A 19311-nucleotide genomic window follows, 5' to 3' on the forward strand; every position below is an offset into this window, starting at 1 on the left:
AACACAATAAATACAATTTTTTATCCAAAGATTCACACATAAGTTGTAATTATTTAATTATCCAACATGTGATATCAATATTATTTAATTAAATGCTAGTGCATTGAGGAAACCATATTATACTGTTCGGAAAGCAGCTAGAGAAGGGAATAGATTCCCTCGTATAACAAAATCTTAAATCAAGGGCCTCCCGAGTGGCACAGTGGTCTGTAGTGAGGTGTCACTGCAGACCCGGATTCGATCCCAGGCTGTCACAAGCGGGAGTCCCACAGGAAGGCGCACAATGGGCCCAGGTTAGGGGAGGGCTTTACTTGGCCAATCGCGCTCTAGCGACTCGTGACTTCGGTTGTCAGTTGAGCTGTGTTTCCCGAGCCCATTGGGGAGACGCAGCGATGCGACAAGATCGTAATTGGATATCACGAAGTTGGGGAGAAAAAGGGGGTAAACTACACAAAAAACAACAATTTAAATCATTAAATCAAACATTTCAAATTGACAGGATGGTGTTTTTAATATGTAGACATTGCAACAGATATTAGTTTAAAATATCAGATATGTTCAGTTTTGGGAAACAATTTGGGACAACCAACATATAACAAAACAAAAATAGAATTCACAAGTATTATTTTCTAAACAGCATTCACACAAGACTACACCAGGATTGTAAAATTCCGGTCATCATGAAATCTTGGTTGGAGGATTCTGGATTCCGAGCGTATTCCTTCCTGATTCCCGGAATTTTTCAATCGGGGTTTCTGGGAAAGTTACCAGAATGTAACACTATTCTACACACAAACAAACATTTGCTAAAAGCTGACATAACACCTGTCATACAACAAACAAGCAGTGTGGAGGATTCTGTATTGGTAGAAAATGGGAATTAGACAAAAAAATTACAATTATATCCCTATTTCTCCCTACCCTGCCCTCTCGCAGTATAATGCAGTTGTTATATACACGTGAGAAGACAGTTTGGCCACATCCTTGTAAATATGAAGATTTACTGCAAATAATCTGGCAATATTTACCTTTGTCATAAAAAATAAATGATTTCTGGAGGTAAGAACCAACCACAATGGTATCAAAATCAAGCTCTACGGGAATTTTCCCCATAATTCAATATCAGCGACAAATGCCTTTACTGTTCTCCAAAGCAAAGAAAAATGTATGTGTAACAAATATTTGCACTTTTACACAAATAAAAAGGTGCCACAAATAGAGAGATTTGACTCTGTGTGTGAGTCCAAAATGACACCCTATTCAGTGCAATACTTTTTACTGGTAAAGGGAATAGGGTGCCATTTCATACAGAGTGTGTCGTGCAGTTCTGTAGACAGTGTTTTAGCAACATGATTAGCGGACTTCTATATGGCGACTTGCTCATGTGTGGGTAGTGTCTTCTAAAGACCCAGGGGAAAACGTATTTTAAAATTAAAAAATAAATAAAAAAAGGCCAACAACTTAAAAAGGTAGAGTATGTGTTCCCGTGATCAGCAAATTCATTTGCATAAAGGAATACAACGTTCCTTTAAAAAGGAAGAAACTGTCAGTACACACACACACACACACACAAACATCCACTCAGGAACATTAAACATATACCTCTCAGTTCTAGAACCACACAAAGTTCGGGAACTTTCATGAACACAGTAGAAACAATATCTCCTTTCCTGTGATCAATGTATAGCGACACTTGGTCATATAAACACTGTAACGTAACCGCAGTTTAAATGATTTATATACCACGATAACCTTCCATCCATCACTAAAAGACAACGCTAACTAAGTAGATTATGAATGACTTTAAACAGCTCTGTACACACAACACAGGGTATAGTCAGTGTGAATGTGTTCCTTCTATCTCCATCTCTCTTTTGCTCTCATTTATCTCACTCAACTCCCTTAATCTTTATCAATTACTTGTTTCACTCACTCCACTTGCTCTCCCTCCCTCCCTCCCTACTTTCTCTATCCCTTGGCCTTCACTCAGGTGTAGGTTTGTGTGTGTGTGTGTGTGTGTGTGTGTGTGTGTGTGTGTGTGTGTGTGTCTCCTCTCCAGTGGAGGACAGTGCTTCTGGGAGGGTGGGGTTTGAGGGAAGGGGGGCGTCATTAGCAGTGTGCCGCCTCCGGTGGGGTGATGGAGGTCAGGGGTTCAGGGGTCAGTAGCCGACTCAGTGGAGGAGGTCCTTGAGGTCACTGTCCGTTATCTTGGCATGGTCTCTGACGTCATCGAACGTGTACGTCTTGACAATTTTCCCATTCTGAAACACTGTGTGTAACAGGTCCTGGAGGGAGACGAGAGGGAAAAGAACAAATGACCGTCAGTGAAGTGTCTAATTGACTAACCTCAACAAAAAAAAAAAAGGTCACATTTGACAAACCTCAATAACTAAAACAACATTTATTTACAAAGGCTATTGGAATGCATTGATGTGGGAGTATGACATGTGGACTCAACTCACCACGCCGTACTCCTCCAGGTCTCCCTTGCCCTCCTCCAGAGTGACAAAGTCCCCGCTCGCTGTCCGGTGCAGAGACAGACGACCTTTCTTTGACCTTTTGTTAGGGTCCGCCACCGGGTCCTTGAACACATTCACCTGACACCAAATATTAAAACAGTTACACCTCTCCTTCCAGTGGAGGTAGGATGTGTGTCTGTGTTAAGAGTCCTGCACGGGCCAGTTCGTTTTGGAGATGCACCCGCCCTCGCCAGCCACGTCAATTCCGAGCCCCAACCGATACCCGTCATCAGGACAGATTTTCCTCCGCAACGGGACAAATAATAATGTATTTCATTGTTTTTATGACTCCAGAGTAGTATAGGCCATTAGGTAATTCCCCGTTCCTGTACGATTTGATTGATTGATTTGTCTGCAGTCTATTCCGTATTTGGATTTAAAAAAAGGAAACTATGCAATGAATTAAGAACGATATCTTCTTATTTTCACAATGCGATGCGGCACATTGTCAACTGATATTGCTTAGGAAAAAAATATATATATATTCTAATTAATTCTTCTTACCCAATGAAAGCCTATAGCTGACATATAGTCAATATTGTTTCGATAATCAAAATAGTTTAATTGAAACTTAAACAACTCCCAGAATCGAATAGGCTACAGGCTGCAGAATTAGCATTCATTTATTTTGTAGGGTATACTCAAAACTTTTACCAGCCGCACAGGTTTAAATGTACACGACCTGCGTATGGTCTAAACGAACAAAAGCCTGAATTAAAACGGAACAATTAACTGATAATTAACTGAATTACAGTAAACAAATACCTGCCTGCACTTTTAGCAGGATGTGCATCCACCTGCCGGATTGTTTTCATCCAATAAATGTAAAACGCCTGAAGTTTGCTAAACTGCATTGCCACGTGGATTGTACCTGGTGCCTTGGTCAGATGACATGAAAAATAGAGCTCTTTGGTCACGCACACCAGTGGTGGGTTTGGTGTTGAAATGAGAACGCATGAGCAGAAAATAGACCCCATTGTAAAATAGGGTGGTGGATCTCTAATGTTACAGGGCTATGTTGCTTCCACTAGTCCTGGGGCCCTTGTTAAAAGGTCAACGACATCATGAACTACTAGCATATGGTTTTGCCAAAAACCTGGTTGCCTCTGCCAGGTGGGTGAAACTTGGCAGCAAGTGGCTCTTCCAGCAAAACAATAACCCCAAGCGCCCACCAAAACCCTCAAAGAAATTGTTCATCAACATTTTTGCAATGGCCATCTCAGTCTCAGGACCCAGTGAAAACCTGTGGTTTGAATTGAAATGGCTCGCCCTTAAGCGCAGACGAAGGATATCAAGGATCTGGAAGGATTTGGTATTTTATTAGGATCCTCATTAGCTGTTGCAAAAGCAGCAGCTACTCTTCCTGGGGTCCACAAAACATGAAACATCATACAGAACATCATTAGACAAGAACAGCTCAAGGACAGAACTACATATATTTTTAAAAAGTCACACGTAGCCTACATATCAATACACACAAACTATCTAGGTCAAATAGGGGAGAGGCGTTGTGCCGCGAGGTGTTGCATTATCTGTTTTTGGAAACCAGGTCTGCTGTTTATTTGAGCAATATGAGATGGAAGGAAGTTCCATGCAATAAGGGCTCTATATAATACTGTACGTTTTCTTGAATTTGTTCTGGATTTGGGGACTGTGAAAAGACCCCTGGTGGCCTGTCTGGTGGGATAAGTGTGTGTGTCAGAGCTGTGTGTAAGTGTGACTACACAAACAATTTGGGATTTTCAACACACTAATGTTCTGTATGAGAGGAATGGTCTAAGATCCCTCCCAATGTGTTCTCAGTGCCGTTATTCTCGCAAGGTGAGGTATTGAAAACAGGGTGTCAATCATTTTGACCCCTACCTTTACTAGTTAAACAAGATCTCTTTCTCTGAGCAATTGTATTAGCATAAAATCATTTCCCTATTTTTCTAGCATACAATATTTAGCTCAGTATTTGAATTATTGATTTTACAGTCATTTCTGGTAATCTTCATTAGAAGTGTCAATAATTTAAGACCCCACTGTAATATAGTATACAGTATCCATGTGTGTGTGTGTGTGTGTGTGTGCATGCGTGTAATGCTCTGCTCACCCCCAGGCCGTTGGTGACCACGTAGCTGCATTTAAAGGAGCAGTTGAGCAGATCCCTGGTCAGTTTCTGCAGCAGAGCCCCTCCAGAGCCAAAGGCAATGTTCTCAATGCTCCACCGATGCTGCTTCATCCCCTCCACGATCTACACACACAGACACATGCACTGTTAATACTGACTGTGTGTGTGTGTTTGTGTGTCCGTGTGTGTGTGTGTCCGTCCATGGGTGTACCTCTTGCAGGGTGTTGATGTCCACTCCGTCCCCCTGTATAACTCTGATATAGGGCGGCAGAACTTTGTAGCCTTTGGAGTTCTCCGTAGGGATAAACTTCTTCCCCAGGATCTCCAGCACCTGAGTGGAGGAAGCACGTGTTTCTTTTTTTAAACAAGAATGCTAAAAATCTGTATGTGAGGAACATACAGCAGACTGAGAGGGCTTCCATACGGATCAATCTCAACTACAGAAGCCCGGTCATAACTCAAAATGTCACCCAAATCATTTAGCTCAGTTGGTAGCGCATGGAACTCGCAACGCTAGGATAGTAGGTTCGATTCCTGGGAACGCCTGTACATAAAACGTAGGCGTGCATGACTATAAATGTGTCTGCTAAACGGCATATGGGATTATTATTTTAGTTATATCAAATGGCAGATTACCATGGACGTTGAATTCGTGTGCATCTTTCTCAATTTAGGATCTGCCCAATAATATTCAGTATTGCGTTAGTACTTTCTCAGAGGACCTGATTGGGACCTACCTTCAGTACGTTACCCACAGGCTTCCCCAAGTCGGGCGGACGACGAGGGGCTTAAGGGGGTTGACTTAGGGTCGAGCTAGGCATAGTGTTACCTTCAGCACGGTATCCAGGGGGTTCCCTGAGTCGGGACGGACCACCAGTGGGGCGTCAGCGCTGCGCGACTCAATGAGGCTCCTCAGGTCTTCTCCCCAGATCTTCTCACAGGCGTTGTAGATGTCATAGCTGTCACTGACGATAGACACGGGCACGTTGGGGAACTGCCTCACGATGTGCTCAAAGGCATCTCGCTCGTGGTCCTTCCCCCACGCCGTGATGGTGCTGGAGAGAAAGAGGGAGAATACAAAAGTTATCAGATTTACTGAAGACAACTCAACGTATCCCTCTCCCTATGAACTCTTCCACATGGAGCTGCAGTACCACCACTAGAGGGCATCCTTATCAACACGTTGCAGAAACTGGACTTCCAGGAGCTCATGTCAACAACAGTGAACTGTAGCTAGCTAGCTATGTCCCTTTAGTTTCTTTCTGAATCGATCTGTGCATTACGCTTGCCTCACTTACAATTTGATCTTTATTTAATGCTATCAAATCTATTAGCAAAGAAATGAGGGGCGTATCTCTAAATGCATTGCTATCTACCACCTTGGAGAACCCAGAGAGTGAGGGGGATGGTAGAGTACTGTGTGTATCATATGGAGAGGAATGGGACTGTGTCTCTGGAAGATGAAACTAAAACGGACCGTCGTGATTCCGTAACCACAGTGACCAGGCCAGGGCCTCTGGAACCGAACTCCCAGAAACCAACGGGGCAAATGAATGGTGCAGTGGAGAAGTGGTACAGCCAACTCAGCTAGAGATGTACTGTACATCTCCTGTGTGTGTGTGTGTACTGTTATCAATGGCCTATACAAGCATAGCAATTGATGTTTGGATATCAAAGCCACCCCTCCTGCTTGCTATCTGGGGCTAAGAATGCCAATACAAGTGTAATTTGATTGATTCGGGACCAAGAAAGAGATGTTAGTGTGTTAACTTCTTAAGGTATAGGGGGCAGCATTTTCACTTTTGGATAAATAGCGTGCCCAATTTCAACTTCCTGCTACTCATGCCAACAATATAAGATATGCATATTATTAGTAGATTCGGATAGAAAACACTGAAGTTTCTAAAACTGTTTGAATCATGTATGTGAGTATAACAGAACTTATGTAGCAGGCAAAACCCCGAGGACTAACCATTCAGATTTTTTTTTTTTTTTAGGTCTCTGTCTGTTCAGTGAGTTCTCGTTGGCAAACGATATTTCTTAGGAACCGCTTCTACTGGATGTCACCAGTCTTTGGAATTTGGTTGAGGTTATTCATTTGTGCAATGAAGAAGTATGGCCATCTAGGAACTGCGTAACACTGTTGAGAGTTGCGCAAGACGTGAAAAGTAGCTTGGTTTGTTGTGTTCCTGTACTGAACACAGATAGACCCGTCTTCAATTTGATCGATTATTAACGTTTAAAAATACCTAAAGTTGTATTACAAAAGTAGTTTGAAATATTTTGGCAAAGTTTATAGGCAACTTTTGAAATATTTTGTAGTGACGTTGCGCATTTTGGAAGCTGCTTTTTTCTGGATCAAACGCGTCAAATAAATTGACATTTTGGATATATGTGGACGGAATTAATCTAACAAAAAGGACCAATTGTGATGTTTATGGGTCATATTGGAGTGCCAACAAAAGAAGCTCGTCAAAGGTAAGGCATGTTTTATATTTTATTTCTGCGTTTTGTGTAGCGCCTGCAGGGTTGAAATATGCTACCCTCTTTGTTTACTGTTGTGCTATCATCAGATAATAGCTTCTTATGCTTTAAAAGCCTTTTTAAAATCTGACATGTTGGCTGGATTCACAACGAGTGTAGCTTTAATCGAGTATCTTACATGTGCGATTTAATGAAAGTTTGATTTATTTTTTATTTTTTAATTACTTGCCGTGCTGCATTTTCTCTGGCTTTTGACCAAGTGGGACGCAACCGTCCTATATACCGTAAGAAGTTAACTGTGAAGCCACTTTGTGTCCTGACATTTTTACCTGTGCTCCGCGGCGGGCACAGAGAAGCCAGGCACGGGGTCTTTGGTGCCGTAGTACTTCTTAATCACGCCGATGCCAGCCACTGTGTCTGTGCCCTTAAAGTTCACCAGGTGGGCAGAGGCTCCGATACCTGCCGTCTGAAATGGGGAAGAGAGATGGTGAGTCAAATGTCACAAACACACCTACGGTGCATTCAGAAAGTATTCAGACCCCTTTTCCCACTTTGTTACGTTACAGCCTTATCAATCAATAAATGATATATATAATTTTCAACTCAATCTACACACAATAACCCATAATGACAAAGCAAAAACCCTAACCCAGATCTGTGCCTCAACACAATCCTGTCTCGGAGTACTACGGGCAATTCCTTTGACCTCATGGCTTGGTTTTTCCTCTGACATGCACTGTCAACTGTGGGGCCTTATATAGACAGGTGTGTGTCTTTCAAAATCATGTCCAATCAATTGAATTTACCACAGGAGGACTTCAATCAAGTTGTAGAAATATCTCAAGGATGATCAATGGAAACAGGATGCACCTGAGCTCAATTGAGAGTCTCATAGAAAAGGGTCTGAATAATAATGTAAATAAGGTATCTGTTTTTTTCTGAAAACCTGTTTTCGCTTTGTCGTTATGGGGTATTGTGTGTAGATTTTAGAACAAGTCTGTAACGTAACAGAATGTGGAAAAAGTCAAGGGGTCTGAATACTTTACGAATGCACTGGATATAACCCCCCCTCCCTCCCTCCACACACACACACACTTCCTCTACCTCTTGTGAGGAAACTCCCCTGTAGCCGAAGTCGTGCAGCTTGTACTCCAGCTTGTCCAGGTTGCCAGAGGTCTCCAGCAGGTACTTGGCCAGAATCTTCTTCTGCTCCCTGGAGTTGGTCGCCACGGTGATAGGGTACCAGACCTGGACAAGGATGGTCTGGAGGGGAGGAGGAAGAGGGGAGGTGGTTAGTAGATTGCCATGCTAGAATGGGCCCAAGTCTGGAGCTCTCGAAGCACAACTTTCTGTGCTTTCGAGGCGTCTCTCTCCATCAATCTTACCTCCCTCTCTGATCCCTCCATCCATCTCTCTCCCTGCCTCTCATTCATTCATTTCTGATCCCGCTCCCTCTCTCCTCAATCTTTCTTGAACTGTAGTGTGCCTGTCCATGAACCCAAAATATCCCTCTGATCCCACCACAGCCCCATCCACACCCTCCAGTCACCCCATCACAGTGTAGTGAGCTGGAACATGAACCCAAAACCAACCCTCTTGACAGACCCTTTATACTGCTATGTGGAAGGGGAAGTGGGCTGTTTGGGAGGCTCAGGGGCTAGATCCACATTCCCTGGCAAAGGGACAGGAAGAGGTCATGTCAACACTGGGTTCGATGGGAGGATTCCTCACATGGCAAGCCCAGGACAGAGTTACTTAGCCGTGGCCCGCTGGCAGCTAGAGATGCCTGGGTCTTTGTCTCAGTCCAGTCATCGTTGAACGGGCGAGTCAATATTCTCACGCCATGTCTGAGTGTGTGTTTAGTCATATTTCTCCCTCTAAGAGCTGTGTAGTGTGCATGTACGTGAGAGTGTGTGTACGTGTGTGTGTGTGCAGGGTCATGTGTGCGGTCCACATGGTCAGAAACACCTTGCAGAGTTACCGGAGTGCTCACACGCTACCACAAGATGTTGCCAGCCACAGCTCCAACAACTTCAACTCAATATGTGAAAATTATCATAATAATCTACAAACAAATGAATTATCTTTAAGGAACTGAAGCCATACAGGCCTACTATATGACTGGTTGTATGCAGCGACGCTGACGCTGTGGTGATCTACAGCAGTAATGCCAGGTGGAGACTGAGGAGGGCGCCATTGAGCACCGTAGTGTGGACGGGGATAACAGAGCCACACACTTCCAGAGCCAAACCATAATATACTGTTTAATAGAGCAGTCACCAACCTTTGAGTCAAAAAGCCGAGATCTACCACTCAGAAAAACAACAAAAACATGACTTTTAAAAAAAACGTACATCTGTGCACTATTAACTTACGAGGCACAGCTGAGCATAAATTGAAATAATTTGCTTTTTTATTTTACTGGACTGATGGTACCTGCATCAGATGGTCAGTTTCAGTGGCGGGAGGAACCACCTCCCGCGGTCTCTACTCCCTCCCTCCGGTGAGACTGACCAGTGAAAGGGGACACCGTCTTCCACCTGATGGCGAAACTCTAGTCGCACCGCATTATTCATGCACAAACCCAAATGTTGTTCTTATGACCAGAGTTAGTGAAATAGCGTTCCATGATATTAAAATAGACATGATGAGCTGCCAATAATAAAAACACAGGCCTATCGATATACTTGGCTACTCATTCATTGCAGCTGCATTGCTGGTTGTAGCGGGTGTGGAAGCAAGGAGAAGAGCGCCATAATGTTTTGTAAAATTGTTGAATAAAAACTTAAAACATGAACTTACTCATAAAAACAGCATCTCTTTGCTGTATTCTTTGAGTCTCTCTCTCTTGGACATGTTTTTAAAGCGTATGAAATGCGCAGTAGGCGCACTTGATTTAGCTCTCTCTTCAGACAAATGAAATAGTTCAAAATGGGAACACTTTACTTGTCCCTCTGAATCAAGTGCACCCACCATCAACAGTGCAAGACAAAACATTTTTTTTTTTTTTTTAAAGGAGCGCAAGGCTTTATCGTTGGCTTTTCTACAGAAATGTTTGGCGATCGACCGGTCGGTGACCAGTGTTAATATGCTCACGTGACGGTGTCAGACCAGCGAGTCTACGGTCTGCTCTTCAGTGGAACTACTCTGCACGTTCACGGAGATCGGTCTGAGAAAGACACCGCACAGATTCACTGATCTTGATCGCAAAATGAGTAGTCATCCGGGAGGCAAGATGATTTGTAGATCAGTGATTCTGCATAGAGTGGCTACTGAGAGGTGGAAATGGGGCTTAGCTGACCTAGCTCAAACGGCACCCTATTCTCAGGGTTCTGGTCAAAGAAGTGCTCTATATAGGGAATAGGGTGCCATTTGTGATGCAGAACCCATAGAAACCATCCTAGTCAGAGAAGCTAACTAGTAACACTCGAGGCTAGACAGACAGAGGCAGGATATGTGAGGAAGAGGTTTACAGATAGAGAGACTGATGGCTCTCATCATGTGAATTTTAAAAAGTGCAGAGTCACTGTGGCAATGTGGTGTGCTCTAGAGGCAGGGCCTTGGTCAGTGAGGAGTGAAGTTAAATAAACATTACAATTTATTTTTAGATCAGGCACAATCTCAGACAGCCACACTGACTCTAAGGATTCATTTGGAACAAACAGGAAGGCCCCAATCCAGTCACATTGATGGAGAGACCTAACCTACCTGCTGCCCCCCACTGACACTCACCTCCACCCAGTTGGTGAGCCAGTAGCATTCTGGGTCGGTGCTCTCCACGGTGAAGAGGACGTTACCCCGTGGGATCACACTTCCCTCCGGCACCGCCTTGATCTCTATGGGTAGGTGGCCGTCATACTTCTGCAATACACACACACACACACACACACACACACACACACACACACACACACACACACACACCAGCCATTGCAGTTAACACACAACATTCACCCTAAAGCCCACGGTCTGATCCATTTTCTTTATCATATTAGTCAAATAAAAATATGTTTCAAGTATCTTAAAATTCTATATGGGGGAAAAAAAATTGTGATAGGACACTAATCAAATTAAAGTGACCCTGATCAGCACTAGTAACCCAGAGAGCAAAATTGATTGAAAGATGTATTTTCCACCAAAAATACGTAAGGGTTAGGGAAGAGCTCCAAAAGTATTTACGAGAGTGACACATTTGTTGCTTTGGCACTTTGGATTTGATACAATGAAATCACATCCTTTTTGTACATAGTCCCCCTAAACAATTGTATTAAAGTAGTCAAAATGTTGTATTTGGTCCCATATTCCTAGCATGCAATGACTACATCAAGCTTGTGACTCAAAGCTTGAGTCACCTGTTTGTTTTGGTTGTGTTTCAGATAATTTTGTGCCCAATAGAAATGAATGGTAAATAATGTATTGTGTCATTTTGGAGTCACTTATTGTAAATAAGAATAGAATATGTTTCTAAACACTTCTACATTAATGTGGATGCTACCGTGATTACGGATAGTCCTGAATGAATCGTGAATAATGATGAGGTTACTTATCCGTAATCATGGTAACATCCACATTAATGTAGAAGTGTTTAGAAACATATGATATTCTTATTTACAATAAGTGACTCCAAAATGACACAATACATTATTTACCATTCATTTCTAATGAGCACAAAAAAAAATCTGAAACACAACCAAAACAAACAGCAAATGCATCCAACAAGGTTGTAGAGTCACAAGCGTGATGTCATCATTGCGTGCTAGGAATATGGGACCAAATACTAAACTTTTGACTACTTTAATACACATAAGTGAATTTGTCCCAATACTTTTTGTCCCCTAAAATAGGGGGACTATGAACAAAAAGTGATGCAATTTTTAAACGGTCCACCCGATATGACTGAAAATAGCCTCAAATTAAAGCTGACAGACGGCACTTTAATCTCAGAGTCATTGTATAATTTAAAATCCAAAGTGCTGGAGTACAGAGGCGAACCTGTCCCAATTCTTGTGGAGCTCACTGTAGTAAAAAACAAACGTGAATGTGTACCTCCAGTATGTAGTTCCAGCCCTTCTCGTTGAAGACGTCATCCTGGAAGTGTTCCCTGTACACCTCCTTCGCTTCCTGGATCTTCTCTGGAGTCACCACTTTCCCTGGAGGGCGGGAGGGAGTGAGGGAGTGAGGGAGGGAGGGAGGGAAAGAAAAGAAAGAGGTTCAAATGGTTGAAGCATCAGTGAACAAGTGGTGTATAGGATAGAGAGAGAGATATGACAGTTTGTGAGAGTAAAAGAGTGAGAGAAGGGGGAGGAGAGAGAGGAGGAGGCGACAGAGAAGCATTGGAATCCCAAACTCTAGTCCATCCATGTGCTATTAAATTAGGAGCTTCTCTCTCCCTCTTACAGAGCGGCTTTGTCCTGCTGCAGGACATGCTAGGGACGCGGACACACACGGACACACTTGATATGACCTCTTGTTGCAATAAAGTAATAAGGCTGGTATTTTCAAAAGGTTATTTGAATACAAATAAAAACTTTAAAGTTTAGAAAATGTTATTCCAAGGTTACTTCTTGCGAGTAGAACTCTGTATCATTGTAGTGAATCAATGCTAGTAGCCCCAAGTTGCAGCTGCCCTTTGTGTTGCTGGGGCTCAAAGAGCAGATGTTCCTTTGTCTCCAGTCCACGCTAGTCCTGAAGCTGTCTACAGCACCTCTCCCTGCCTCGCCGTGAAATCACTTTGAGCTCCATTCTCTAATGCTGTGCGGAAGAACAAAACAACAGATCTAGGATCAGCTTAACCTTCTACAAAACGTTAACCTTAGGGTATGGAGTGAGAAACTGATCTTAGATCAGTGTCTAGGCCAAGGCTGCACAAGGTACGACATCTAGCTAAACCTCTCAGCTCCCTTTACAATAACTGATGGCCAGAGGAGGAGCTGTAGTCTAGGCCCTGTATAAATATAGTGAAAATAAAAGACGTCCTCTTTCCCTACTTCCTACCGTGGAGTAATCCCTGACCGGACATTACTGGATAGTGAAATCCTAACCACTGACGTTCGATCAATCAAAAGGTAGGATTCCTTTTAACCGTATTGGAACGTGATCCTGGGGAGAATCTCAATTGCATTTCCTTGATTCCTTGCATCCTCTCTCCACGAATCCTTCTCAAATTCCATCGTATATAAAAGTAATCAAAAGATGAGTATTTGGTCCCATATCCCTAGCACACAATGAAGACATCAAGCTTGCGACTCTACAACCTTGGATCCATTTGCTGTTTGTTTTGGTTGCGTTTCAGATTTTGTGCCCAATAGAAATGAACGGTAAATAATGTAGTGTCATTTTGGAGCCACATTTATTGTAAATGACACAATACAGTATATACCATTCATTTCTGTTGGCCACAACATTATCTGAAACACAACCACAACAAACAGCAAATGCATCCAACAAGGTTGTAGAGTCACAAGCGTGATGTAATCATTGCGTGCCGGGAATATGGGACCACATACTAAACTTTTGACTACTTTAATACACATAAGTGAATTTGTCCCAATACCTTTGGTCCCCTAAAATGGGAGGACTGTGTACAAACAGTGCTGTAATTTCATTGTATCGTTTCATATCCAAAGTACTGGAGTACAGAGCCAACACAACAACAAATGCGTCACTATCCCAATACTTTTAGAGCTCATCGAATCCTTGTAGGGACCAAACAATTGATTCCCATTCAAAATTCTATTTTCCCTAACCCTTATCCGAAACTTAACTTCAAACCTAACCTTAATTGCAACCGTAACCTAGCCAAAAATATACTTTTTTTCTTGTCTGTGTGTTTGGTTTTACTATCCTTGTGAGGACCAGAAGTTTCCAGAAGGAGAATACAGGAACATTCAGACAAACACACACACTTCAGGTCAGATCTTGAAAGCGAGAGGACTGATCTATCATAAATTCCAAGTGAGGCAGAAAGGAAGGATTGCTTTTCAAAGTATTGGAAGATGATCCTGGGGGAGGGACCTCTGAACTTCTCATTCAATGGGTTTTGAGGAGGCGTGGAGATAGGACGCGAGGAATCAAGGAAATGCAACTGAGATTCTCCCCTGCTCAGTCTAGATGTTACAGATCCTCCGATGCTGCCGGTCAATGCTGTAGAATTCATCTGAGCACCTATTCAATTATATGCTAGCCTTGATCACATGACAGTGATTCTCCTGCTGGCAGAGACAGGAAGCATCACTCAGTTCACTCCAACTCTGCAGACTAGTAGCAAGGCCTGGTAGAGAATGTTAACTCATAGAGGAGCTATGCATAAAAGGCTTGGATGTCATATTTTGCATTATGAGGACATCAATACAATCCTTACCTTTTAAGTATTTGTTGGTGATGTACTGCAGGCCGTAGAAGACCGTCGTCTCATACTTGACTTTTCTGTTCTTGGTCGGGTCAGCTCTCTTCTCGCGGCACTCGAAGTAGGAGTACACTTTACTGGTGTTGGGAGGGTACTGCTTGTAGTGTGTCACCTGGATCCAAGACGGAGGAGACAACATGGATAAAATACATCACAACTTCAGGCTATAAAATGACAGTTAAAGAGATTGAAAGGTACTTTGGTGACTATTATTTATTTTTTTAAACCTCCCGCTTTGGGCTGGATGTGCCCATGTGTGACATTCCCCCCCCCACGTGTGCCAGCCTAGGAAATCCAGTTCTAGCCAATGAACTTCTGCTAAGAAAAGGCCTGCCCAGCGTTGCCCAGCGAGGTTGCAGGGCGGGCCCAACGGCTCAGCGGACACAGCGGAGATAGAGAGCCAGCGCAACGACGTGGCGCACATGCAGTATCCGCAACATCTGTGACGTGGTACGCATTTTCCGGGGACCACTTACGGCTTGTGAGCACTACTTTCAAAATGACTGGCTGAAATTATACTACGGTTTGACCGTGCATCTTTAATAACAGTTTAAATAGCCTAACTACAGGATAAAATGTCACAGCTTCCGATTGTATAGCTAGTTGCCCTCAGGTATCCTTCCTAGAAGTGATATAGATATGACATTCTCTTGGCAGTGTTTAACTATAATTTTCACAACCGGAGGTTGCTGGTCGCAGCGTCACAGGCTTTTCCTATGCAGCAACAGGAAGTTGTTGTGGCACAGGTTCGCACAGAGAAAGCAATTGGCTGTTTTTTTCCCTCATACCTCGAACACCACGGAGACATAAGAAAGGTTATGCTGCCATTTGTCCCCACATAAACACTCCAAAATGTGTCCCCTTACTGAGTGGACGTTCTCGCACTCCACTCTAAGGTGCTAGATATCAGTCTGCTGGACCATGACAAGACTGAGTGACCAGGCCTGGTCCCTCTGTCTGTGTGCCTGTACCACACAGGACAGATGGACACTGGACAGATACAGGGATGATTGCTCCCATCCGCTATCCAATTACAGGAACACCTCCTCCCAAAGCCCTCAAAGTGTTGTCATCTGACAATTTACTAACGTGATCTTCATTAGTCATTTTGAATGCAATCCGCAGCCCGTTTCTGTTCCACACCCACACAGAGGTGTCTAGGGCTCGAAGCCTACTGAGCCGACTAGATATCACTGAAGTGATGGACTGATATGATGTATTCATGATCAAGTCAACTCCTCACAGAGTTAGGCTAGAGGAAGTACTAACAAACATCTGTATCTCAAATGACCCACTATTGGTCACAGGTTGGCTCTGGTGAAATGTAGTGCATTCGTGTCATTTGGAGGGATACCAAGAGCTTTCTGCTACGTCATCGTCACCCCCCCCCCCCCCCCACCACCACCCTCCTCTCTCTCACTAGGTGCACCTGGGACACCCAGGTATGTGTAGAGAAGTGGAACAGAAAGAGAGGATGGGCACATTGGGGGCGGTTTAAAAAAAAAGTGAGGGACAGAGACAGGCTGTGGAGCAGATGGAACAGTAAATAACGCAAACAGAGTAATGAGCAAATCTGCCGCCGATGCTTTTATTGATTAGCCACGACCACTATGTACATATAATTACACTGGCCTCTCTACAGCGGCAATATCTGTCTGGCACAGTCCCGTGTCCTTGCCTCTGGGCACTCACACATACGTCCATCTCTCTCTCACTTTCCGGGAATTCAGTCAACTGTAAAACTGTGTTAGTTCTGACCCTCGCCCCGTCCTTCCTCTGGGCTGCACTGGCCTTGCACATACAATGACATAACCTACGCAACAGGTCACTCGGCCTAGGTTATTAACCAATGCTGTCCCATCCTTCACTAGCCCCCCCACAAGATCTCATGAACTAACCGGTAACCGAACCAATGAACCAAAGGTCCGTTTTGCACCCCCCCCCCACAAACAGCAGAGAGAAAGACTAAATAAAATATTTCCGTGAAGCACAATTGACCAAGATTAAAGCTAATGTTCAGAGCTGTTTGACTCCATTCTGTTCACAAATCTCAATTTTTAGGGGGGTATTTTACCAGACCGGGGGTTGTGAAACAACAGTTTGCATAAGCTTTGCCTGGCAAAGACAGAACATGCTGATAATCCAATATTCCTCCATGGTTTTAGGACAGCGGTTAGGAACTTTAGGGCCTACTTTATTACCCCTTTATTAGCCTCCATCATGTTATGGTGTATAAGTCACAGTAGCCAGTGTCCTGCCTTTAGTTTCCCACCCGCTCTCTCTATATCCTAACAGGCCCTATAGTTCCAAATGCCTACCAGTCACTGTATAGCATTGAGCCCAAAAGGACTGGTGTTTCATGCCCCCGCGACACACACACCAGTCCAGAAAACAGCATCATCACAGCACTGACCAGGAGGGAGAATGATTGACAGTTGACACTGGCTCATCAAATATAATAGGATTAATTTGCTTTGTGCAGCCTTTATTTTTGTCCCTCTGGTAAAGAGGAAACATAGCAGTTCCACTATGTTTATATAATAGTGTGGTGCCACAGTTGTATAAAATAAGACTAAGCAATATTGTGTTGTGACCTGTGAGTGAGAGATTCAGCTGATATGACAGTTTGGATGACAGGACACGGGGCCACAAAGAAATGAATACATTTCTCGTGGTATTGTTATTGACAAAAGCAGTCAGTCATATCTATATAATTTTGCTTGCAAGGTATATAAGTGTACCTATACCTACCTACCTAGCAGACAGCTGATTTTTTTCATTCAAATAAAATAACATGTAAAACCGAGTCAAAAACAGACCGAATCGTACAGCATGCATCTCTCATTTGATTGCACTCATCCCACCTCCGTCTTTGACAACATCGACGGTCAAAAAAGGATTGCACTAAGACCTGGAGCGTATCCAAAGGCTTACCAAAGTTTCGATTTTGTTTCAGGATCTGCCATTGCTTTTTATAAAGTAAGGAAATGGATAGTAGCACAATAGACGCTGGCCTGTTAGCTACGTCTCTTGCAAAAGCTAGCCTTCCCACGTTTTGGTAGAAAAATCACCCGCTCCATTCAATACTTGCCTGCGCTAGCTACCGCCTTTCCAATGAGCTGCTATAGCGTTCCCATTCACAACACATATTTAGCCAATATATCCTCTGCTCATTCATTAGCTGCCTGCCTTGCAAGCGCAGCTAGCTGCGCAAAGGTGAGCATCTTCGTAGATTCGCTGGTGGCAATTCCGTCATTTATCCAGGATGAAAATAGGCTAAATTTGGTACTACCTTTTCTACCTGCCCCTCTCTCCTCCCCATTTGGCCTAACGATCTGACACAGACAGCCACCAAGGCACGCGTGATGGCCTTGGAGGATGCAACCACCTTGGCTGATAGAATTACACGCACACTGAACCTACGACTACGCAGACAAATCGCACTAACATACCGGTGTCGCCCACTCACCTTATAAGAATCGGTAGCTAACAATATGTTGAAATGAGGGTCTCTGTGCTCCATCTTCCCCTTGGTTTCAGTCAGTCGCGGGTGTCAGTATTATTACTCCGTGCCGGGGACTCAACCTAGCTCAGTCGCTGGGGAAGAGACCGTAAAGAGACGGAGGGGGCGGGCATAACGCGGGCGGTAGGGAGGCGGGCCTCGCGTCACACAAGCGCGGACGATGACGTAGTGTGTGGGGGGGGGGGGGGGGGGGGCAAGGCCACAAAGCAGACTTATGGTTTGCCAAAATTCAGCGGTGAAAAAAAGTAGGCACAAGTCATACTTGAGTGAAAGTAAAGATATCTTAACAGAAAGTTACTCAAGTAAAAGTGAAAAGTCAACCAGTAAAATACTAATTGAGTAAAAGTGTAAAAGTATTTGGTTTTAAATATACTTAAGTATCAAAAGTTAATGCAATTGAAAAAATATACTTAAGTATCAAAAGTAAAAGTACACATCATTTTAAATTCCTTATATTAGGCAAAGCAGAGGCACCATTTTTTTTGTTTTTAAAATGTACGGATTGCCAGGGGCACACATTATTTACAAAATATGAATTTGTGTTTAGTGAGTCCGTCAGTACAGCGGCAGTAGGGATGACCAAGTGTTCTCTTGATAAGTGCGTAAATGTAACTATTTTCCTGTCCTGCTAAGCATTCAAAATGTAACGAGTACTTCCTGTTGTCAGGGAAAATGAATGGAATAAAAAGTACAATATTATCTTTAGGAATGTAGTGGAGTAAGAGTACAAGTAAAAGTTGTCAAAAATATAAATAATAAAGTAAAGTACAGATACCCCAAAAAACTACTTAAGTAGTACTTTAAAGTACTTTACACCAATGCCGAAATTCTTAATCGAAAGGACTGATCTAGGATCAGCGGCCGATTGGAATTAGCAAATATGTAACTGAAAATATATATTTTTTGCAGAATGCAGATACCATGACAATTAAGATGTAAATGACTGCATATACAAATGTATAGATACAAATATGAGACCGCTGAAAAATGTATTATTTGTGAAATACATTTTTTCTCAGGAGCCACCATTATTGTTGTAACATCTCTGAAATCAGGGACGGAAAAGGAAGCGAGACATCGCACTATTTTTTACAGTCTATGCATCCCACTCCTTAATTTGTTTCTGTTTCAATAGAAGTCTATGGGCCTGTTCGAAATTGCATCCGTCTTTGCTGGAATCATTAAAACGTTGGTGAAATGATAACCACCATAACCAGAAGAGAGCGCTGTTATTTAGCAAACCCAAACCTCACTGACAGCAGTTGTA

General features: G+C 43.2%; 1 protein-coding gene across 1 annotated transcript; it reads right to left on the reverse strand.

The window, feature by feature from the left end:
• Nucleotides 1-492: 492 nt before the first annotated feature.
• On the reverse strand, nucleotides 493-18219 carry LOC110500207 (nicotinamide phosphoribosyltransferase). The gene is made up of 11 exons (XM_036957589.2): nucleotides 17991-18219; nucleotides 14477-14633; nucleotides 12163-12266; nucleotides 10849-10977; nucleotides 8221-8379; nucleotides 7446-7582; nucleotides 5462-5687; nucleotides 4844-4963; nucleotides 4615-4755; nucleotides 2463-2597; nucleotides 493-2285 (listed from the first exon to the last, which is right to left on the reverse strand). The coding sequence occupies exons 1-11, from the start codon at nucleotides 18042-18044 to the stop codon at nucleotides 2172-2174; spliced, it is 1476 nt and encodes a 491-aa protein (XP_036813484.1). The 5' UTR covers nucleotides 18045-18219; the 3' UTR covers nucleotides 493-2171.
• Between the last annotated feature and the right edge of the window lie 1092 nt (nucleotides 18220-19311).

The sequence above is a fragment of the Oncorhynchus mykiss genome, chromosome 21, assembly GCF_057628025.1.
Source record: "Oncorhynchus mykiss isolate SJ-2025 chromosome 21, ASM5762802v1, whole genome shotgun sequence".
Lineage (NCBI taxonomy): Eukaryota > Metazoa > Chordata > Actinopteri > Salmoniformes > Salmonidae > Oncorhynchus > Oncorhynchus mykiss.